At 38.9% G+C, this 25040-nt stretch overlaps 2 protein-coding genes across 2 annotated transcripts in view; both read left to right on the top strand.

The window, feature by feature from the left end:
- Nucleotides 1-7705: 7705 nt before the first annotated feature.
- Nucleotides 7706-21842, top strand: ccnf (cyclin F). The gene is made up of 17 exons (XM_026916081.3): nt 7706-7917; nt 8615-8769; nt 9600-9706; nt 9919-9986; nt 10147-10343; nt 10553-10606; nt 12187-12291; nt 12379-12456; nt 13541-13692; nt 13793-13957; nt 14099-14222; nt 15309-15489; nt 17241-17328; nt 17944-18043; nt 18375-18508; nt 19332-19501; nt 19851-21842. The coding sequence occupies exons 1-17, from the start codon at nt 7905-7907 to the stop codon at nt 20273-20275; spliced, it is 2316 nt and encodes a 771-aa protein (XP_026771882.2). The 5' UTR covers nt 7706-7904; the 3' UTR covers nt 20276-21842.
- Nucleotides 21843-23024: 1182 nt separating this feature from the next.
- The window catches only part of abca3b (ATP-binding cassette, sub-family A (ABC1), member 3b), a 49521-nt gene continuing 47505 nt past the window's right edge, over nt 23025-25040 (top strand). The window contains exon 1 of the mRNA XM_026916431.3: nt 23025-23268. The gene's annotated coding sequence lies outside the window, so the exon portion shown is untranslated. The remainder of the gene's footprint in view (nt 23269-25040) is intronic.

Here is a 25040-nt window from a genome sequence, read left to right as displayed (position 1 = left end):
GGGAAATACTGAAAACTCGAACTAAATATCATAATACATTTAATACTTAGTTCAATAATGCATTATTATTATTATTATTGTTAATAATAATAATTTTTACATTTTACCACTATTTATAATATATTCCTGATAAATTACAAATGTTTCATTTTATTGTTGTTAAACATCTTAGCCTTAGATACGCTTTTCCATGAGCTCAGTGCTGTAGTATTTACCTAATCCCAGTGTACAGTGTGCACTGAATACATTACATTGTGTTTACTTTATGACCATCTCTTTTCACTTCCTCTTTCCCAAGCTCACTCAGTGATGGCAGTCTGTCAACTTCACAAACCCCATCCTGGGTCCCATCAGGATCATGTGAGGTGTTGTATACCTTAGATCACATTATCGGCTAACAATTTTTCAATCTCCTATTCCTCCTTTGCCTGCTCTAATTTATTTGAACATGGCCTTTACCGAACATTCACAGGTAACTGCACAGTGTGTTTCCCACACTACCTAAGAGAAAAGTGAAATGAAGCCCAGTGGCTGGGTAGCGTGTGAGCGTTTGGACAGGAAGCAGGTTGATTCAGGGAAAAGGGGAAAGGGCGAGCACAGGGCAGAGGAGGAAGCTCTGGGTTTGGGAGGGTCAGTGCAGATTACAGGAATTCTGGCCCACCGACCTTTTCCTCCCTCTCCACCCAGTCTTGGCTTGGCAAGCATGACATCTTTTTCCTGACTTCACACTCACATGTTCAGTGGTCATTAAAGAACACAGCAACAAATACATGAACATGGCAGATTTACATAAAAATAGTGAACTGCTTCGCCAAACAACTGCAGCACATTAAGGCAGAGCTTGGGTGAAATGAGACATAAGCAACACTAAATATTTAATTAATTTAATCACAGTTAATTAATTAAATGTCGATTACATCTCATTTTACCCAAGCTCTGTCATATACTCATTGTCATATAGTTAAGTATATAGACATTATATCTTCAATAAAAAACCTGTAAGGCTCATGCATTATGACTAATAACATTACCAGTGAGAATAAGCAGAAGAATAGTGTATTTATTTCTGGATTTCTCACACAAATCCTTCAGGGGCCCTGCAGCTTAATCTAGTCTTTTCAAGCAAATCACATTACAGACTGCTAAAAGTGTGTGTGCAGCTTGCTTACATATCCTAACCTTTTTTTTGGGAGAAAAGTATAGAGATAATTAGCCTGTCTGAGAGCAATCAGTATATACATGTGGAAACAAGAAGTGACGGTGTTAATTGACTGTTAAGAGTGCAGGGTGAACTCTGCCAGATGTTCTTGGGCACTTATCCGGCAATTGAACACTGCAAGTTTCCTGGAAAACTGCACCCTTTGATTTTTCCCTCCCATCATCAAAATCAAACCACACAGGGAGATGGTACAGAATGAATTATTAATGCTGCACTCCACAACACTCCTGCTTATACTTACAGTGAAGTAGGAAAAAACTCACTGATTTAAGACTTGCCGTTTCTTAAACTAGTGTGTATTCCATGAGATGCCACATGAGATGCCACTTTTTTTTTTTTTGTCAAACTGTTTTCATGCTGTGAAATTAGCTGGAAGAAAAGAGAGCACAGATCAGCTTGGACGTCTTTTGTGGTTTATGGTGTTATCAAGTTTGCATTTTTTTTTAGTAATTAAGACATTTGTCACAACGAAGAGTAAATGGGGGAAAAAGTCTTTACGTGGCTCTTGAAATAAGACCAGTTATAAGCTAAAACTCGGCTGAGCCTGACAGAGAAGTACAACATAACAGACTATAAATTTTTATTCTTACAATTATTCAAATGTTATAGTGTTAGTGTTAGACAGTGATGATTTAGCCATGCAGAAAGCATAATGCTAAACTGGAGGCTATACACTTCTCTTTTGTGTTAACCAGCTCCAGTGCATAAAAAAAAGCGTAAAAAACATTTCATTTTTGACTGAACTATTTCTGTAAAAGTATGCTTTCAGTGCATTATGGGACTAGAAAAACTTCCTCTGCTACTCAGAGCACACCTTACTAAAGAAGACCAGATCTTCTAAAGGAATGAATGAATCAATGAATGAATAAGCGCTCGAACTCGAAGTATCTTTTCATTCCACATAATTATGTCTCAATGTTTTTGGGAATATGCATGTATTTCTGTATGAATTTCTTTATCATATTCTGTATGTATTTTGCAAATTGATTTATTTGTGCATTATTTCTGCATTTCTGTATCTATTTCTGTATGTTTTTATTCTTGAGGTTATTTTTTGTCTTTATTTTTTTTGTGCTTATGCTTTCTTTTGTATTATACATGTGTGTATATATATATATATATATATATATATATATATATATATATATATATATATATATATATATAAAAACAAAAAATCGATATAAATGTGTGTTTTTTGCATTTTTTTGCTTTTTGTTACATTTTACACTTATTTGTTTGTTTGTTTGTTTGTTTGTTCATTTTGGTCAATCAGATCCACCAAGCAAGTCAGGGATGTAAAAGATTTCATAGATATATAACAGTCAACTGTAATTTTTTTTAAAACATAATGATATTATTATGGTTTAAATTATATACACCTCATCTTTAAGAACGAACTGAACATAAGTTGAGGTCTGCAGCAAATTATTATTATTATTATTATTATTATTATTATTATTATTATATTCAAACTAGTCAGAAATAGACATTTGTAGCTTTGTGCCCTATATAGCTTTGTAGCCTTAATTCCCACTACAGTACAGGAAATATGAGCTCATTTTTTCAAGTCACTGGTTTCCCTCTACCAGTAGAAACATGGCTGGGAGGAGATTTACCACTCTCAATCAGACTCAGACTCACTGCTGTAGTAAAACTGTGAAGGATAATTAATGCCAATTACAACATAATAAAAGAGTATTTAAATAAAAGAATCAGAATGAATATATAGAATATGTATGTATGTATATGTATATAGAATATGTAGAAATATCAGCTAATTAAAAAAACATTTTCATGTAACACTCCAAATGTACAAATCCTCCCACTGGTAACTTACTGACTTACTGATCTCTCTGAAAAAAGATGGGTTTATTTTTTGTAGCAATGATCACATAATTAATTATAATTAATTAATGCCTGTTTTTAGGTTTCCCTTTAGGGATAATACTCATTCACACCTAATGGCAGTTCAGAGTAGTGAATCCACTGCAGCTTGTTTTTGGAGATGAGAGGAAAGCAGAGGAAGCCCACATGTACACGGGGAGAATGTCAAACTCCACACAGACAGTAACCTGAGCTCAGGGCCCAGAACCCTGGACCATGGAGCTGTGAGTTGGCAACGTTACTCACTGCACCACTGAGATGCCCCACTTTAATTTCAATAGTCTACAAATACTGACTACTCAGGTGGTCACAAAATCTGGCTACAAACCAAGCATTGGGTTTAATGCCAGCTAATAACGCTGTGTTAATGCCACTGTGTCCAAAGCTCTTCAACACAAATTGCACCAAGTGGACTGTTCCTTAAACTGGCATATATAAATTGCTCTGGATTAAAGTAATAAATGTGTATTTAATCCAGAGTACTGCTGCCTTGCAGCTGTAAGAATTGCAACTGTTTGAATTTTTACATGAGACTCCAGCTTCTCCCCTTAAACGCAACTTTCATTATAGTTTTAAAATGTACTGAAAACACTTAGATAGTCAATTCATTTCTGGACATGAAAGCTAGTAACCATAAATGTATTATAATAAAAGTAGGCATTATAAAAAACACATTTTTATAAGGTATTATAATAACTACATGGAACGGTCGTTCACATACTTACCCACAGTGTCTGAGGATTTTGTAAATGTTAATTGTTTTAGGTGAAGGCTAAAATAATAAATTGAGGATTATTTTAAGGATTTTATCTTAAGGATAAAACCATTGTAGCACTGAACTGAATTTTCAATTAGCATATGTAAATTGTTTTAGATTAAATGAATAAAAGGTATTTTGTTTCTGGTGTCTTACAGTTGAAGAATAGGAAAAGTTTTGAAATTTCTGCATCAGACATCTTCTACTTTAGGACTGCTAACTGTTTCAAGTTGCCATGGAAGCTCTTCCTCAGTCCTCATTTGGCACACTAAGTATGGGTCATTTGGCTTGAACACATCTGTAGGTTCCAATGAATGGAGACACACTCATTTATCGTGCTTCCTCTAATTATATGCTAAAGTTGTCTATCACCTGCTTTATTTCACATGGAGAGCCTTTGAAGTGCACAATTAAAGTAAATTATTTCAAACCCCCACATCCCTCCCCCAAACTGCTTCATTCTCTTAATTCTTTATTATCTGAGAAAATGAAATAACTTGACACACAGTACTTACAAGGATATGGACACTCATGGCACCAAAAAGCTTTTCAGTATGGACAAGTGAATCTGCTGACACGATAAATAACACTTTACTCAAACAATGCACCATCAGACTGTCCACTTTATAAGCACTTTATAAATGTGTCGTAGTAAATGTCACATGCTGCCAGGAGTTGTCATGAGAGCTTATGTAAATCTGGCACTTTGTCCTGTTACCATTACTGCTAATTGTCAACACAACTGGCATGTAATTTGCAGCACCACCATAAAAGACTTGTCATAACAGGCATGCTGACTAGAGCACTACCCGTTATTTCTACCAGGTAATGTGTAAAAGATAACGGCCAATAAAATGGCCAAAAATTACAGAAAACCAAAAGAACACAGCAACAAAAACTGAGGCAAAATGGCATCCTAGCATGGCAACTAGCTAGTGAGAAGCTGGTTAAAAACAAAGGCTTTATTCAGTTTGTCATTTTAACTGAAATAGCATCTAATTGTCATTTCATTTAGCTAACTTTCTGTTCTCCAACATATCAACTGGCTACTATTATCCAGTTGTACACTAAGGAAAATATTGTTGCCATTCAATCAGAAATGAGTATTTGTTGTAGCCATGGTATAAAATATGCTATATATATTAGATCAGTTATCATAAAGTATGTATCATGTCTCATTAATGTTATATACTAATTACAATTTTTTATCCTAAGTGTCAGTAACAGTGTCTCCTTCCACTGGAGCCCTGTTTGTAGTCTGACTGCTTTGTGAATATTATTTGTGCCACTTCTTCTGGTTAATGGTGGTTTTCTCTCTCTCTCTCTCTCTCTCTCTCTCTCTCTCTCTCTGTGTATTTAGTTGTGACTGTTTAGTTACAAGCTACATGCCTGGCCGTTTGGTGGCAACTTGTAGAACTTGTATCTCTGTTGCTTCCTTTTATTGCAGAGATTGAATTCTGCCATGTTTGTGAGTCACAAAAACATTTTAAGACCATAGTATTATAAAGTTCTATCTGGGTTAAGAATGACTGGATGATAACCGGTAATGACCCATAATGATTGTATTAATCTAGTGAAATAAAAAGCTGAAATCTCTCATTTAGATAAGTATTCAGACCCTTTATTCAGTACTTTGCAGAAGCACCTTGAGCACCAATTACAGCTTCTTGGACAGGTCTTTACAAGCTTTGCTTCACATGCTTCACTGTAGGGATGGTATTAGTCAATTGTGACTGGTTGTGTCAGATGTAGCACTTTGTGTTCAGCCCAACAAGTTCCATTTTTGTCTCATCAGACCAGAGAATCTTTTCCTTATGCTCTCAGGGTCCTCTGACGTGCCTTTAACTCAGGCCTAGCCACTCTACCATAAAAGTCTGACTGATGGAGTATTTCTGAGATTCTTGTCCTTCCAGCAGGTTCTCACATCTCTGTGAAAGACTTATGAACCTCCAGTAGAGTGGCCACTGGGTTGTTGTTTACCTCCCTGATCAAGGCCCTTCTGGCCTGGTTACTGAGTTTGGTTGGACAGCCAGCTTTAGGGAGAGTCCTGGTGTTTCCAGACTTCTTCCATTTCACAATGATGGAGCTCATTGTGCTTTTGGGAACAGTCAAAGCTTAGAAATGGTTTGATACCCTTTACCAGCTCTATGTCTCAATACAATTTGATTGCAGAAGTCTACAGAGAGTCCTTTGGACTTCTTGGTTTGGTTTTTAACATGCACTGTAAATTGTGGGACCATACAGTATACACATAAGTGCGTGCTTCTAAATCATGTCCAGTCAATTGAATTTGCCACAGGCAGACTCCAGTCACGTTCTAAAGACATATTAAGATAATCACAGAAAATAAAATGCAACTGAGCTCGATTTATAGTGCCTTAGCCAAGGGTCTGAATCCTTGGCTAAATTAGATATTTCAGGGTTTTTTTTTAAAAATAAATTTGCAAAAAACTCTAAAAGCATGTTTTTGCTTAGTCATTATGGATTTTTGTTAGAGATAGCACCATACCACTTTTTCCTTTCTAATATTACTGATACTGGAACATTGCGTATCAGCCAATATCAATACTCATCTGATATTTTTCTTTTAAAAAATTCTAAGCTTCAAAACGATTTTTTTAACTAAAGCATTTAACTAATACAGGACAGAATACATAGCTAAAGACATGACTTACACAAAACCACAGGTTTCACACAAAAAAATCACTTACATTTGAAATAAAGTATAAAAATATAAAATCAATCAATCCAATACAAAAAAACACAATCCAGTCTCTTTATATGTAAACATTTCCAGTAAAAAAAAAAAAATCAGATTTTCTAAATCTGATTCCAGTGTTTTCCATTTATTACAGGATGTAGTCAGATTATTCTATTTTTTCTCTGATATCCGATCCACCATGTTTTGCTGGGATTGTTCGGTACCGATCCTGGGTATCGGATCGATTAAGTCTCTAATTATTGTGTGTAGATTAATGACCAACACATTATATGTAATCTATTTAAAATTAAATCTATAATACAGTAAAGTGTGCAAAAAGTGAAGGGGTCTGAATAGCCCAGTGTATCTACAGACTTACGGTTTTACATGCTTTTTAAATATAGCACCACAGCAGTGGAGTGCCTTGTAAAGTACTGAAAGTGACCTGTCAGAAGCAGGAGTCCTGTCTGATTCTCTACAAGCAGCTTGGAACCGTGACATGCAGTGGAGATTTGGGGAATGTCTGGAATATTTGCCAGGCTCTGCTGTTATTCCCTTGTGTTATAATAATGAGTACAGTCTTTCTTTAAATCAGTTCTGGTTCAGAGACCTAGAAAGCCAGAACAAACCCGGTTTGTTTTAATATTTACTGCAGTCAGCTTTATGTTGCCCATCACCCTGTGTGAAGCTCTTGGTCACACATGTGGGGTCATAAGCTGATCTCCTCTGTGAGTCTGAACATTAGTCTAAAAGTTCCATGTATGTAATAAGTGGATATTTTATTAATAGTCTGCCTAAATAAATATAATTGAAATATAATTTAAAGATATCTATGCCTAATCTTTATCATTAATTTCTAAAGAATTTATAATTCATTTAAATTCTATATTACTCCTAAAAAGAGCTAATATATTTATCCAACGACTGCAAGCCTAAGTGTAGGAATGGAAACGCGCAATTCGAAATAGCATCATTCTGCCCAATCAGCGAAGTGCTTTTAATTATTCAGAAAATAAACCAATTGCATGCCGACCTTTTGGAACGGACAAATCAGCGTGAAGCAGGTCTTTGTGTGGGCGTGTTCGAGTTTTGACCAATGAGCTGGCAAAGTTGATGTTTAAACTGGTGCGCGCGGGCGGTGCTAATCGGTTTAGGGGAGGATCCACAACTCAAGCTGTGTGCATGAAGTTAAACAGTCCAACACTTAACTCTTCTGTTAGCGCCCAGTCTCCAACAAGCAGCACAAAATTCATTAAAGAACGTAAAGTAAACTTTACTAATTCTGTAAATACTCACTTTGGGGAGTGTTGTCTGTGGCAGCGGATAGATCTTCTCTTGAAATGAAAGCGGGCGGTGAGTATATTTCTTCAGCCCTTAGCCAGCTAGCTAGCTTTAGGTTAACGTTACTGCTATATAGGAAGTTCCTGAAACTTTCTCCATATATAGATAAATATTATAGGTACAAATTTTTATAAGTGTTTGCTTGTCATTGTACCTGCATTTAAACTGTAGAGTCTGTGCCAAATAACTAGCACTGTAGCTAATATTAACTTACTTTACACAGATAAGAAGCTAAACTGACCTTTGCGTTTTGTTTTGTTTTTTTTCTGTAACTTGTGTGTTTAGAAGCGTAGTAATGTTTATAAATATGTATAGGTTTCTAGCTGGTTAATTTGACTTGTGTGCTCATGGAGTTAAGCAGCATTAGTGTTGAGAGCAGTTAGCTTCTGTCGAGTTAAAGCCGAGGAGGGAAACTGAGGCTCTGACTCCAGTAAAGCTGCTAACACTGACTCCTCACTCATCAGTCTGGAACATCAGCACACTTTACTTTAAAAAATGCTATTTACATGGTTATTTGGTAGTTTATGGCAGTTGTCGCGTTAGGATGCAATCACATCTCTCATGGCGAGATTAATAGAACTCCATAAGCGCTTGAAACTGACTAGGAGGAAGAAAAAAAGCCCATTGATTTGCTTAGGCTTTATTCAGCATCATATGATCATCATCAGTATGTTTACTAAAGAGCTTCACTTGGTCTGTCCATTTCTAGTGCTACACTGTGGATGCCATAAATGTTCCTCTGTGCCTGCGAGGAAGCGGGTCCGAAAGCAGGTCTCGTCTCTGGGCCTCCTGTCTCTACCTGAGGAGGTGCTGCTTTGTGTCCTCCAGTGTCTCTCAGCTGAAGACCTGCTCGCCGTCAGAGCTGTGAGTCGCCTCTCCGTGTCCGCCTGTACTCACCGAGTTCCCCAGGGATCAGATCTGAGGGTGTGACTAGATAACAGTGCACCTCAGTAATAAAAACAAATCACCCCGAAGTTCATAGCCACTCTCACTTCTGCCTTTGTTAGGGTGAGAGTGTCATTACTGTAGGTTCAGTCACACAATATTGTACTCGCATCTGCTAAGTGCGCAAAATCTTAACAAATTACGGACATGTCTTTATCATTCCTATTGATTTTTATTTATTTGATGTATCATTTATTCAGTTCATGTTTCTTTACTTTTGCTGGGCACTAATTGACATTTTGCATGAAGCCTTTATAAAAATGAGTCAGAGTTTATGATTTGATCATCTGCATGCAGACTGCAGCAGGTCCGCCCACGCCAGTTTGGAGCTTAAGATTATTTAAACTTGTCACAGTACGTCCAGTCATGTTATTCACTACCCAGTCCTGGGAAAAGATCTTTATGTTTTCATACATATTGTGGGCCGTGCCCTGGTGCTCCTGAAGGGACCAACTTCAAATCAGCATTCATGTGGCCCAGAGATTGGGGCTGTGAACTTGTATACTGACTCACTAACAGCTTTCACACTTGACAAAATGTATTGAACCCTGCGCATCTGACCTCACTTCTGAGGAAAAAAGTGCAAATATGATATCCTGAAAGAGTTAATGTTGAAAATATATAATTTTTCGTTTTTTTTTCTCCTGCAGTTTGATAAAAAAACTGGATTAAAAAACTATTCCTGAAGAACAATTAGTGCTTTAATAAGTATACTTATTTTGTATGTTTGTTTGTGTTCTTTCTCACAGGTGCACTCTCATCTCCGTAATATCATCGACAACAACTCGAGTGTTTGGGCACGGGTCAGCTTCAAGGACCGCTGGCCAGCCCCGGACACTGTCTGGCTCTTTGAGAGGTAGCTGTTAATAACACACCCTAACAGCCTGTTTAGTAACGCTAGGATTGTGTGTTGAGAATCTTACAGTCAGCTGAGTCATCTGATGTGTTTTCTACTAGTGCAAATATTAAGAGCTGAGAAGGCAACGGAACTTCTGATTTACTCTTGAGTGCATTTTGCCTCTCCATGTCTGACCTCATTTGCCCGGTTTTCTTTGGTCTCTTCACCAGGGCTGCAGAGAAAGGAAATTTTGAGGCTGCAGTAAAACTAGGAATTGCGTATTTGTACAATGAAGGACGTAAGTTTATTAACTCATGCATGTGAATGTGTCACTAGATTGATCAGTGGATAATTACATTTGTTCCATTGATTAGATTGATGAGCTTTCATTCATTGTTAGCAGCAACGTGCTGTTTAAGGTTGATCAAAGCAGCCTGACTGTTCTTGCTTCTCTCCAGCGTCACTCAGCGATGAGGGCCGGGCCGATCTCTGTGGCAGGATGGCTGCAAAATTCTTCACCCTGGCCGAGCGTGTGCGCTCGCCGCTGGCCGATCCCTTCATCTGGCTCTTTATCCGGCCGCCATGGTCTCCCTCTGGAAGCTGCTGCAAGGCTGTGGTGTATGAGCATCTCAAAGCAGAGTGTGAGAGCAACTTGGTAAGGAAATGCACTACTAGTAATCCTTTCATCTGTTCATGCACATTCTTCACCACGATTTGTACACTTATTACTGAACTAAAGTAAAGAGGGGTTCACCTCCTGCAAATTCTACTGGAATATCTTTTAGTGCTAAATAAAGTTCATCTTTATGTCTTATAGAAATAAAATCATTTCTTCAGTGTAGTATCACTGTTTCTTTTCTGTAGGAGAGGAGAGGAGCGCTACTGCATTGCCTGGCTAGAGTCCTTGAGCTGTCTGATGTAAGTGGCGGATTAAGTCGCACCCTGTAGTTGTCACATGGAATTATTTGTTTCAGTCACCCATCAGGGCTTTTGATTATCAGCAGATGGTGAAACACCACAGTGTGTTTAATAGCCACCATCAATTCATTTATTCATCTCCAGTAACCTGATCCTGATCAGGGTCACGATGAATCCATCAGCCCTGGTTCACACTGTCATAACTTCTTGTTTAGACTACTGTAATTGCCTACTCTATTGCGTTGCTGATAAATAGTCTCCAACACACATTCAGAACTCAGCTGCTGATGTTGTATGAGTCCTTACTCAAACAACGTTCAGCACCCATTACCCCTGTACTCCATCAGCTACACTGGCTACCCGTTTCACAAGCAATTAAATACGAAGTCCTACTTCTCACTTTCCAAACACTACCATATCTCTCACCCCCCCAATATCTTGTCTGAGCTGCTACAGCCCTACACCCTGCTTGTACGCTCAGGACCTCCAATTCTCGTTTTGCTGTTGGTGCCCAAGACCAGACTGATATGAGTAGGGGGTAGATCATTGAGTGCCGTTAGAAACGCACTATATAAATGGAAAGCAGCATCGTCATAGCCTGTGCTGGTAACTGTGGGCAGGAATACACCCTGTATGGGGTAATCCACCACAGGGCACAAAGCACACACATTCCCACCTAGAGGCAACTTAGAGTAGACTTAGATTTAGAGTGCATCTACTGACATGTGTTTGTGAGGTGGGAGGAAGGAGAAGAACCAGGAGGAAACCCACATGGACGCAGAGAGAAGATTTGAAACTCCACACAGACAGTAATCCAAGCCCACAGGATCGAACCCTGCACCCTGGAGTGCTACCCCTTGCACCACCATGCCCTTATATATTTATATTTATTATTTAGGTAAATATCATGTTCATAAATGTCGATGGTTAAAAAAATACCAATCTTTGTACACTTCAATTTCGAGCGTTATCAGTATCTTGAAGCAAAGCATCGACACAATCGTGTGCACATTTTCCTTCTTGGCCATCGACTGTGACTGATGTCACTTCCAAATACAAACACGCCCCATAGTATAGTCCCACCCCCAGCACTGATTGACAGGTTTCTGTGCAAGGCAGCAGAAATGCAAAGGGAATTGTGAGTCCAATTGAATTTTGGCAGGCTCCATACACGATGCTGAGGGAGATAAATAGCAAACGGGGCTATTGCTATTTCGATTTGACAGGGTCATAATTCATAAGACATGGGAAATGCAACTGCAAATGGACTTTGATTTTCTATTTGAAATTTGGCAGACATTGTACGTTCGTGTAAATGAAAATGCAAACGGTAATACGATTTCCATTTTCATTTGAATTATGTCACAAATAGAATTACCTTTTGAAATTTGTCCGCAAAATACTTCGAAATGAAACTGTGGCTGAACCATTTCCAAAAATGTGTTGAATGACAAAACAAGTCAGCTTCACTCAGATTAGTGATGCTGAAAAGAGCATCTTGTTTATTTTGAACAAATAATAAGTGCATGCTTTCCATGCACTTGGTTAGATTTTTATTTTGTGTTGTGTATGTGTGTCAGGATGAGGAGACGCGCTCGGGAGCTCTTGCTGTTTTGGACGAGTCGTCGTGCTGCGGCAGCGTGCAGAGCTCGTACCTCCTGTGGGAGAAAAATCGCCACATGGCTGTAAGAAGCTTCATTGAGTTCACAAATGAGTTCACACTCGGTGGCTACTGATTGACCCTCACTGACTCCTTTGTTTTTTTTCTTCAGATGACCGACCCTGGCAGATATCTGCAGTGTGTGCGCGTTCTCCGGGATTATGCTGCTAAGGGCTGCTGGGAAGCTCAGGTGTGTGTGTGTGTGTGTTTATGTTCTTGTTCACCTTGAGGTCAGTTTCACCTGCACAGATAGCCATTTCAGTGCTGTTGCTATTTGTGAGTCAATGAACAGTCAAGCTGCTCTGAACTTTAATGTGCTGTTTTAGATCCTCAGTTACCGTAAAGCCAGGATATGAAATAAACATTTTTTTCCTGCAATCAGAATTTGTGCGTGCCTCTTCTGAAATTCATCTGTATAATATCCAATTTATAATCAGACATATACCACCTCAATTTAACGTTTCCCTTTGTATCCATATTGTCTTGTTTAATTCCTGAAAAATGCCACTTCAGATTTTAGTTTGCCCTGCTACTGTCATTTTTTTGTAACTGATAAGAGGAGGCAAATAGACAAATAAAATGGGGAAGTGTACATAGTTTTGAGGTTGGATGCAAAATTTGTCAAAAGACACTACGATAAGGCACAATGGGGATGCAGGTAATGGAGTCAAACTTTGAATTCTCAGGTGTTGCGAGTTTGCTCAGGTTAGGCGTGAAGTAGCTGCCCAACCCAATTCACTGTTTATTGGTTTTTCACCACAGAAACTCTTAGGGCAGAATTTATTATTGGATATTTACACAAAGCTCACACCGGATGTATCAATTCCTTGCAACATCAAAATTAAACTCTGCCAGTTTAATTTTGGTGGGTGATGTCTTCAGTGATGGGCTTGGTGAGTGTAGCTATTTAGAGACAACCATGGCATTTTGAATCGAATAAAGATATCTGTCTCGCAAAAATGAAATAATTTGTCACCAGCCTTCACGGTTTATTTTAGCAACTGCTCATTTTTAATTGGCTCTTTGTCATCCATTTTGTTTCATCATTCTCCCTGTTTGTCTGTTCCCATCCTGTGCCTGATCTGCGTCATGGTCTTTAGAATTCATCCAGTGATCTGTGTCATTGCTGACCTTATCTCACTTCAGCATGTTAAATGCTGCTGTGTGAATAATTCCATTCTGGACAAATGAGTTATTTTTGTTTATTTATATTAGTCATGGTTGTATTTACCAAAAGCCTATCAGCACAATTTACTTTCGATCTCATTTCTCAGTTGTCTTTAGCAAAGTCATGTGCCAGCGGCAATCCTCTGGGTTTGGAGCCGCGGGCCTGTGCTGACCTGGTGGCTCAATTCTTTCTTTCCTGTCCATCACCACCACGACGCTCTGACAGCCCACACAAAGAGGGCATCAATGACACCATGAGGTACCACCAATATCTCATCATTCAAAATACTCGCTTTTTTATATTAATTTTTGTTGGGCTGGTTACAGTGTGCTCACTTAGTCATTTCACCTTCTGTAAGGTACATCCTGGTGGACTGGTTGGTGGAGGTAGCCACCATGAAGGATTTCTCCAGCCTGGCACTGCATGTGACTGTGGGCTGTGTGGACCGCTACCTGGCCCGACGCTCCGTGCCTAAGGCTAGGTTACAGCTTCTGGGTATTGCCTGCATGGTCATCTGCACACGGTGAGGTCCTGCACATAGCTCATAATATCCTGTTATATTATATATAAATATATATTATATCAGCCTTTGATTTTTTTTTTTTTTTTTCATTCAATTTTTTGTTTTCTGATGCTAACTTGCTGACTTCCTTTATTTTTTCAGGTATATCAGTAAAGAAATTCTGACCATTCGAGAGGCTGTGTGGCTCACTGATAACACGTATCAGTACGAGGACCTGGTCAGGATGATGGGGGAGGTCATCTCTGTGCTGGAGGGGAAGATCCGAGTGAGTGATTTTTGTTCGTAATAAAGTCTGCTTGACTGCCATCAGGCAACAGCTTTGTTTCTTTCCATAAGACCAGGTACTTATTGCCTTGAAGTCCAAAACAGATCAAAGATGACTTCAAACACAGATTTGAACAGAAATGTGTTGATGTGTGGCTAATCTGGCTTTTATGGTTTATTTCCATTACAATTCACAAATATTATTCTCCATTGGGGTGTACACAAATGTATTAGTAATATATTAGCCAGAGTGCTGCCTTTATATATGAAATACAGAGCTCATGTGTCACTGTCAATCTGTCATTATTTTTATCATATCAGGTCTATAGGTTAGTTATGCTGCTATTGACTTGGAGAGAAAAGTAATACATAACGCGTCTACTACGAGCACTTTAACATTAGCCAAAAAACAGTGGCTGCTTTGGTCTTTACCAAGGCGATGGGCTCTTTTTACTGAAGGACGGGACATCCCATAATACAGTCGCAATGTTATACACTGCCCTTTTCGTATTTTAAGTAGTGGCCTTTATCAACTCCAAATAGTCTTGGTATTTTTTACATCTCTAGATGAGCCATCTCTGTGTAATCACCTGGCAAGACTGTCACTGATTGGCTATATGAATCTACAGTGCTGGGCTCCTTAGGATTAGCCCTTCATATCATTCTCGGTGTGTTTATTACGACCACTGTTGGTACTGTTGCACTCGGTATAAAAAAATCCAAAATAATCCTCTTTAAAACATTTCTAACCACAAATACGATGAAATGGATGCCAAAAACAAAACCTTATATTGTTATTTTTTTTAAATCTCAGAAAGAAAGTGGGGGAGAGCTTAGCCTCTCTAGGCCATTGATGCAAGCCATCCCTGCATATGACCATGTGAATAACTTGAAATTCTTAACACAACAGAAAGCAGGCTTTTACACTATTCTGTATTAATCTTACTGTATGAGGCTTATAATGTTAGAGGTTGTGATTTGATTAGCTTTTAATCCTTTTAGACTCCAGCATGCACACATTCTTCAGTTTCTAGTTGCTAGTGCAAGAAATGTGTTAAGTGTTTAATATGCATGTGTGTTATTCCAGACTCCCACTCTGCTGGACTACGGTGAGGTACTGCAGTCTCTACTGCCCATGCAGCGCCGCACTGCTCATCTCTTCAGCTACATCTGTGAGCTGTCTCTGCTCTTCTCCCCTCTCACGGCGCCTGGTCCTGCTCGCCTCGCCAGTGCCACCCTGCTGCTCACCCGAGCACTGCACAACTACAGTACGGGTCTTCATTACTTCCACCCCTCTTTCTTCCTTCCTTTGTTCTGTTAGTGTATGTGATTTGTGGCATCCCATCTGGGCTCCTCAGAAGGACAGCCAAGGACCCCTTCCATGATTGTAGCACAGATCTTTTTATGAATGTAAACAGCTATTTAAATATTAAGAAATTATGTCCTGCTATTCTTAGGAGTCATAAGAGATTTTTATTCCTGAGCTTTACATCCTCAGAACATAAACCAGTTACACTGCATGACATGTTGAAACATTTACATCATCCTAACAGTTCTTTTTCTTATTTGAATTACTGGTAGATTCAAATTGTCATTATTTATATGGGAGTTATCCTACAGCACTACTGAATTCTCAAATCTGATTAGTCAGAAGGTGGTGAGTAATTTTCAAGAAAGTGTTGAAAAATGAGTAAGGAAAATGACAGCTTTATATTAATGTGCTTGTTCTAATGTGTTATTGTTTCTATAGTAACAGCTAATTCATGGGGACTTGTATGGTCACCATGTTGTTGATTATTTTTTAGAACACTATGCCATGTCATATTTCATTTACTTTTATTTTAGTTTAAACTCATTCAGTTCAGGTACTCAGTATATTAGGCTGAGATCTATACTAATTTAATAATAACTAATGGTAGTTGATGGAATTCTTTGCCACCTTCATGGACCCCACTTTGATATTGTTTGATAATGGAACACAGAAAATAATCAAAACTTGGTTCTGCAGTTTCTGCAGAAACTGCGAGTGTGCTGGCGAAGCAAATCTTCAGCGTTGGCTGATGGGGAAGAATTAAAGGCAGCTATGTCTAGGTGTTAATGCTCAATACTACAGATTCCTTACTCAATTTTATTATTAATTAAAAAAAACACATGTATAGCGTACACATTGGCCAATTTGAGTAACAATGCATCGTGGTTGTTTTTTTTTTATTTTGTTTTCGTTGCTAGAGTTTTATGATGAATGCTCCGTGTTACCCCTATCAAATGGCTGCGGAACACTGAATGGCTGATGACGACCATTTTTAAGAAACCAGTTTGTCCTAAACAATACTACTACAGATTAGCATAAAGAGGGGAAGAGTTGCAAGTTTTAGCTCAACTGGACTTATGGTTCCTGAGAAACAGTTTTCTGAACCTGCTACCAATGATGACCACACCCAAAACTTGGCATACCTCGTCAGGACTTTGTCCTGAAAGGGCCTGTCAAATTTTGTTCGAGTCCATGCAAATGAATTAGGCTCTGCCCCATAAGAATAGACTGGCAGGTGGGAGCCATATTGTTCATACAGCTCAACATCTTTTTCACAATTACTGAGGGAGAAACTCTCCTGAGCTATTTGACATCTTTACACTTTGGTTGTGCGGTTCCGAGTAGCAGCTGTTCAATCAAAAAGAGTAGTGTAGAAAGAGACGGTCCCTCTTACCCTAAGCTTGTTTTTGTGATTAATTTTTCCCTCTTGTACTCCACTTATCATGGTTGTACACTACTTCATCTTTTATTTTAGTGTTGTTTGATAGTGGAACACAAAGAATAATCAAAATGATCAAAGCACTGATCTAAAAAGCACAAAGCTTGGCAATCATGTTGTAGAGGACATTAGCATTACACATTTCCCAACCTGCTAACCGTAGCTATAAGCTCTTGCTCATTGTTAGCCACGTTAACATTTTTGCTTAGCTGTTCCTTCAAGTGTCTGTAGTAGTGAATTTTCCTTCCTTATCCTCTCTGTTCTTACAGCTCCTGTATGGCCGAGTCTGCTGGTGGAGAGCACAGGTTTTACTGAGCAAGACCTGGTGCCCTGTGCTTTGCTGATCTACATTAAGTGGTGAGTTCTCATGCTGGGTAACGCTCAGTGCTTCTTTTGGATTTATTTCTCCAGTCCAGCTTCACAGTTCTGAGCTGGTATTGTTTTACCAGATGTAGATAATATAATTTGTAAGGGATCAGACTGGCTGAAGTATTTGTGCAATTTTCCCAAATTAGCACACATGGAGTTTTTCTACTGTGAAATAAATTACAGAGAATATGACAGTATAAATAGACTGATACTGAAATCCCACTCATGCCTACCCTATGACAAATGACAGTTAGTTATTACTAGCAGTTACAGAGTTATATGGTGCAAATATTTTTTCTTAATTGTTTTTTCCAAAAAATTACATATATAATTTGGACTTGAGAGACCAGATTTTGACCTGTGCAACCATATGTAACTACAGGTAAACACGTTATGTACTTATTTGGAAAAGAAAAAATTGGAATATTTGGAAAAAACTGACACATACAGATTGGTGATTATTAAATTAACAATGGAGGATGAAACTGTACAGTGTGGTTTGTAATTTTTTTTTTTTTTTTGAATCAGGTAGAAAGAAACAAGTCCCATTTACTGTAAGCTTGCTTTTGTGATTAATTTTTCCCTCTTTTACTCCACTTATAGCTTCAGCCAGGATGTGCCAAAAGATTACAGACAAGTGTCCTTAACTGGTGTTAAGCAGAGATTTGAAAGTGACTTCTACCAACATATAAGCAAAGACACAGTGAGTATTATATTGTTGTTTCCAAAACTCTGCCCCCAGTTTCAACCATTATATATGTGATTTTGTCATTGATGTAGTTTTTGTGATCATGTGATTATGTCTTGATATAGATCCTTCATGCATTAGTTGTAGTTTTAAAATGGTTTTCTGTCACAAAGCAACAATTAATTAACTTTCGACAAAATACAAAAGCCACCATGTTTATTATGTGCGTAGATTCATCTTTACCTGTCCTGCAAGATGTAGATCAAGATCTTACTGCAAGATCCTGTTAAAGACATCTGCTTCTCTCATACTTGGTGATTCATACCTGGGTGTTTGTGGTTCACAGGTAATGGACTTTAAGGAACTGTGCCAGGTGCTGGAGGTTCCAGAGGTGGAGCCCCAAATTGAGCATCCTAGTGCTAACAGTCAGTCAGCAGACATCCACACATTCCTGTCCTCTCCATCCAGCAACAGCAAGAGGTAGATGACTTGTTCTATAGATCATTCATGTGAAGCATGACTGTATAGTCACCATAAGTTAAGGAAATGTGGTCCTTGTTCCCCCATCCCTTTTCCCCCTTTTTCCCCCCAGTTCCCTACACTATGACTGGCTCCTAGTTCTTACTACAGAAGCAAACTGATTGGGCATCTAATAAGTAATTTGCACTACCAAAGCAACCATAACAAAAGAGTTGAAATTTAGAAAAAAAAAAATTCCTGACTTTACTGGGGAGTACTGAATAAGCAATGGGAAATAGTACTGCTGTGTGAATTCTAAAAATTTAAATTTAAAAAAAAAAAAAAAAAAAAAAATGTTTTACTTGAGCTCATGCTCACTCTCTCAGCTCATGGACTTCTCTATTTCGAGCACAAAAGCTTGTGTCCTTAAAAAGCAGTGTCACAAGATAATATATTATGGCAGTTCATGACCATAATATGGAGTCTGAAAATTTTTATTGCAGTGGTGAAAGGCACATATACATGAGTGATGCAAATATAATCATATCATTTATGTTAGCTGTGACTAATAATTGCAGTGGTGACTTTAAATACTAACTTTCATTTTAGCATTTAAAAGCAGCAGAATGCCTTGAAAGCTAGCAGGCCTCAAGTCATGGTGTCCTTATTAGCAGCAATATACAGAAGACCAATCAAACTCTAGCACACCTTTAGAGAGTTCTTTAGAGATCCTGTACTATTGACACGTGTGAAAACTGCTGTGAAGTCTGGCAACAGTAGGTTTGCCCTTTTGTCTTGTCTTTTTAATTTAATTATGTTAATGTCACTCCCCTTTCTTTTGCAGGAGGGAGGATAGCATGCATAGCCATCGAGGCAGCTTTGTGGCCACACCCACAGCTGAGCTGTCCAATCAAGAGGAAACCCTTGTGTGTGACATGCTAGACTGGAGCCTTGATGCTTCCTGCTCAGGCTATGAGGGAGATCAGGAGAGTGATGGAGAGAAAGAGTGTGAAGGTGAGTAAACAAATGGGCTCCTGTTACAGTACCATACAGACAGTCACCCAGAGAGTCCAAATGAGTGGACATGTGGTATGTGTTTTAAGCCGTGCTGCTAAGGGTTTTATCAACTCCACAGTATGGGCAGGAGCAGCTGGAATAATGGGCTAGCAGGGTTAAGTACCCTATGAGGTTTATCCAAGGTGTGATTATTGCTAGTTGAAAACTTTACACTTTAGATTCCTCTAGGACTAAATGCTAGACTTTTCTAGCAAGAAATGTATCCCATAAGCCTAACGTCCAGTCACTTTTCTTGTTGGGATTTTCTAAAAGTACAAGTAATAGAGAATATGTTTTGTTTCCACAGTCTCTGTCTTCTCAGTCCAGCTACCTCTGTGTGTGCAGTCTGCTGATGTACGGCTGCACTGCGGTGCTCTTTCTAGCGATGAGGACATGGGTGAGCCTGCTGCCTCCTGCTCTTCCTTTTCCTCCAAACGCCCGCTCCGCATCAATCTCCACAGCTCTGGATACTCTTCTGTCCAGAGCAGCAGTCCTTCCACTGCCTCTTCTTCCTCCCAGGTGCCCTGCCATCTCTCCCCAGTCAGCCTGGCACCAGCATCAGTGCCCGCCTCACCCGGCTTCCGTCTGCTGGTGCCCATGCAGAGACCCTGTGGCTCCACCCACCGGCAGGTGAAGAGGAAGAACACGGCAGCCCACAGTGGCGGAGAGATGGAGCTGGAAAGGGGAAATGGTGAGATCTCTGCGGATGAACAGGCTTTCCTTAGCTTGTGACTGAACAGTTGGCTCCAGCAGCCATGTCTGAGGTTAAGGGTGCCACTGTAACCTCCGTGCCTCTGAGAAGCAATCAAATGGCAGCTTTTCAAATCCTGTACAACTTGTCCACTATGAGCTTTTAAGGAATCTTCAAAACCTACAATGCTAACAATCAATAAGAGTTCACTGGGGACCAGTTAGCATTATGTAAATAAAAGTTTACTACCTGGCCTAAGCAGCTTTCATTCATTGTTAGCTGTTTGTATACTTGGATGGAGTGTCCCATTAAGACAAAGGGATAGAGAGGAAGAACAACGCTGATGGTCCTGCTTGGGTCCTGTCTGTTTCACCTTGTGTTGTGTTGAATTACATGTAGAAGACTTTGGGAACACCTCCTCTACAGGGTCACTTGCCGATTCATTTCCCAACAATTAAACCACTGGAATTCTTGAAAAAGGTCTGCTTGTGAACCTGTGTGTCTCTGTGAGACCTGAGCCAAATGAACAGACTATTACAACAACCTCACGTTTCAGCCACCAGAGAAAATCAAAGACTATCTCAGAATTTACATTCATATGGTTACATTTATATATATATTTTTTTTACTGGACAGAAAGACTTTAAATATCCAGGTACTGAGAGCTGTCAAAATACAACTGTTTCACTGAACTCTCTTCAGGGCACTGACGTATTTGTTTCTTTGGACTGCTGTTATGTGGAAGAGTAAATTATACTTTACATGTTTTTGTATGTATATGTGCTATGTGCCTTTTCCATCATTCTAATGATTTGTGTCTTGTGCCATGTTCTGATGCCAAAGGTGTTATTATTTTCAAGTGTGGTCAAGTTATTATACTTGTACTGTAACATTTCATACAGCATACATACTGCAAACGGTGCTGAATGTGATAGCATTATTTCACCTGTGATAAGTTTTTAACATTATGGGATAACACAGAAACTGTGTTGCAACAGTTTTAATGCACAATATCGGACATGTCGTTTCTTCATAACCTCAAATGAAGCAAAGCACTTTTTATTTTACAACACTGGACAAGCAGTGTTCCTAAACAGCTGTGTATGTCTTTAGTGAAAAATCAATTACATGTATGTGTTATTCAGTGCTCTACAATAGAAATGTTCCTGCATTTCCAAAACATCACAACCCATGAAATGATTCTTAATGCATCTTTTCAGTACTGTAACTTCATTAGATTTTTTTTTGTAACTGTAACTGATTTTCATACCTATGTATATGTATGAAGCTGTGAAAAACCACTACTTGAAACCTATAGATCCATAGATGTTTGAGAAGTGTTTTCAAAAACAATAAAATAATGCTGCAGTAAGACTTTTTTTCCATCTGATTTCAGTAGAAAATATTTCCTGCAGACTGAATAGCAATAAGCCACATTTATATGTAGTTTCATATCTGATTAAAGGATATGAAAATCAGGTTAGATTGTACATGCTTTTTTTTTCCATTTTGTGCACAGCACTTCTCAAGAATTTGCATTAAGAACAACGTGGACAAAACCAGCAGGAAGGCAGGTCAAAGGAAGGTCACAGACTGTATATTACATGTACATATTATAGTCACCGGGGGGGAATCGTCTAACTGTAACACGAGTGGTGGTGTCGCTGTTGTCTAATTAAAATTAAATGTAAATAATTACATTATACATTAATAAATGTGATTTTAAAAACATTTAAATGCACAGGGAAATAATTTTCAAAGTTTCCCTTTTAAATGTGAGCAAATGATGAAACTACAATAATACATTTGGTCACTTATAACTTGCAATATGTGATTCATTCATCTTCAGTAATCCTGGTCAGGGTCCCGGTGGATCTGGAGCCTATCCGAGGAACACTAGCCATGAGAGATGAGTACACCCTGAATGGGACTCCAGTGTCAATGCATACCATCAACACACACATCCACACCTAGGGGAGTAAACTGGAGAACCCGGGGCTGAAACCATGTGGAGACGGAGAGAACATGCACGCTCCACATAGACAGTAACTCAGCTCAGGATCAATGCGTGGACCTCGCAACTGTGAGGCAGCAACACAACCCACTGTCACCGTTGCCTCCCCTGCAATGCACCATCAAACTAATCAGGTTTTCTGCATTTGCTGGTGAAAATTTATGTATCCATTACTAATAACTATATAAAGTTAATATAGCAGCTATAGACAGTTGCTCCCTCACACCTTCTCTTTAATTTAATAAGATAAAGACAGATATCACTGAGAAACGAGTCCACTGTCCTGAGGACTCTCCTGTGGCGGAAAAAGTACTGACTGTTACAATCAGCTGGAACTGGAGACTCCTTCCAGAGATGTTGAATAAATGTCTCCTTGCAGAAGGTTTCACCATATCAGCCATTACACATTTTTCTTAGTGAAATAACAACATTTTTATCCGTTTATTATTACTTATATCATGTGGAGTGTCTGCCATGCCAGTTCCTGTAAATGAGCTGTTTCTAACACTGCCTGGTGTGTGTGTGTGTGTGTGTGTGTGTGTGTGTGAGACGATGACGTCAGCTAAATCACTCCATGCCCGACTCGTTTTCTGGATAACGAACCGTCTTGACAAGCAGTACAATAGTCTAATCATTTCTACATTATGCTTGTAGTGAACTCCTCACAGTATAAACTCAGATTTAGGTCATAGTTGCTGCTGTTGTGTTTTTCGGTTGTGGTCCTGGCCTTGTGCCGGTCACGTGGCCTCGGCTGCCACGCCACGTCACGTGACGTCATTTGTTGACGACTGTTGGTGTGTTGATCGCAGCCGGGCGCAATGTCATTCCTCCGGAGCCGATGTTTCCTAACGTAATGGCAGGGAAGGGATCTGTGTAACACAGCCCAGGCGCATGAACACCTCTCCGGATGACAAGCAGCACGTCGTTATTTCATGGTTTTATCTTGAAAGGAGGGATTTTTTACCGCCCCGGCCGAGACGCAGCTCATGAAGTTCATCTGTACAGGCCCTCTGTACGAAGGTAATTACACTGCTCCCTCCTTCTGTGTGTGATCCAGAGGCAAAACATGGCACTGTCCCACACACACACACACACACACACGCACACACACACACCCATTGTTCAGTGTGTCCGGTGTGGAGACAGACAGAGCTGTGTGTTGTTTCTGAGTCATGTGCAGACTGCAGCTCAGCTCTGTGCACTTCAGGCTGAACTGTGCTTAAATACAATTTGTGGGATATTTAGTTCAAATGTAAAACAATAATTTTAAGTAGCACATTTAAGTCATGCATTGCTACAAATGATAAAAGGCCTCTTATTTTTTTACTATATGCACTATATTCACTATATCTACTATATTCACTGTATTCACTATATGTACTATATGTACTATATTCTCTATATTCTCTATATGCACTGTATTCACTGTATTCACTATATGCACTATATTCACTATATTCACTATGTGCACTATATTATCTATACGCGCTGTATGTACTATATGCACTGTATGTATGTGCAGGCGTTTGCAGCACAGACTGCACACTAGCACTGGATTATACACCGTTTCCTAATCGTTTGTTTGTTTTTCAGTTCAGTTTAATTTTGTTTGTATAACCCATGTAACATTGGGCAGCTTTACACAATTCCAGGTGTAGGTTTATATTTACATCCCTAATGAGCAAGCAGTTGACGGTGTAATATTACCAGGCAGCCTACGTCATTTGGATAATACGCTATCGCAGTGCATTGTGGGCTTCCCTGTGTGCACTGTGTATTCTCATCAGCTCTTTCACACGAATACAAAATGACAAATCTCTCAAAATAGAGCACTGGGTAGTGAACAGGGTGTGGTTTTAGACACATGCAACATCCTGACCTACCTCAGATGAGAGCTTCTGGTGGTGAAGGATTTTAGTGACTTCACCTGAGCATTCACATGATCCAAAGCTTAAAATAATGTCAACTTAATGATGAAATTAAGATCTCCCATCACAGCAAGTGTTCTCCCATCACAGCAAGTGTTCACTAGTGTGTTGTTAAAGGAAACCCTGAAACACATTAAATATGTTTATATTGAAATATTTGTGACGTGAATAGAGATTGTAATCCAATGGATGGTGCTGTATTTGCGTTATTCCCATGAGAAGTTAGCAGTTGTGTGCTGCGCTGCTTTCTCACTGCTATCTCAGTTACAATGGCTTTTAATAGGAAAACAAAATCAGCAACCTCAAGCCTAACTGAAAACAGTAAGGCTTTGTTGTTAGCTCCTAAAAACAAAAGAGGAAGAGCTTCTTTTCTCACTCATCATTTTCCAGTGATGTTCAATTCTTCGCAGTAATATTTGAAAAAATTAAAATGTACTGAGATGATCATCATTCCATGCAAAGGGTACAATTATTCCCTTATATTTCCTTAAAGATCCATAATTGTGTAGCTATTCAGCACTACCAGTATATTATTAATACACTTTAATTAAACAGATAATTAAAACATTATTTAACTTATTTGATGCAACAGCATTCATCGTGTTATTAGTTATACAGTCCCCTAGTTATTCATAGTCCCCAAACTCCAAACATCTCTTATACCCATTGTTTTCACCTTCATCATCATTTGGAAAAATACTGTTCACCAAACTGACTTTTAAGCTTAATGTTTTGAGTCATGACATGCAGAGTAACATTTACACTTGGTGAACAGCTCAGATGACAATAAATGTAAGGTGTATTCTTATGCATCTTGTTCAGCTTGTAGTTGCATAATGCAAGTCCAATTAAACCCACAGACTG

The sequence above is a fragment of the Pangasianodon hypophthalmus genome, chromosome 13, assembly GCF_027358585.1.
Source record: "Pangasianodon hypophthalmus isolate fPanHyp1 chromosome 13, fPanHyp1.pri, whole genome shotgun sequence".
Lineage (NCBI taxonomy): Eukaryota > Metazoa > Chordata > Actinopteri > Siluriformes > Pangasiidae > Pangasianodon > Pangasianodon hypophthalmus.
The sequence above is the reverse complement of the archived record's forward strand: the minus strand, read 5'-3'. Positions and strand labels throughout refer to the sequence as shown.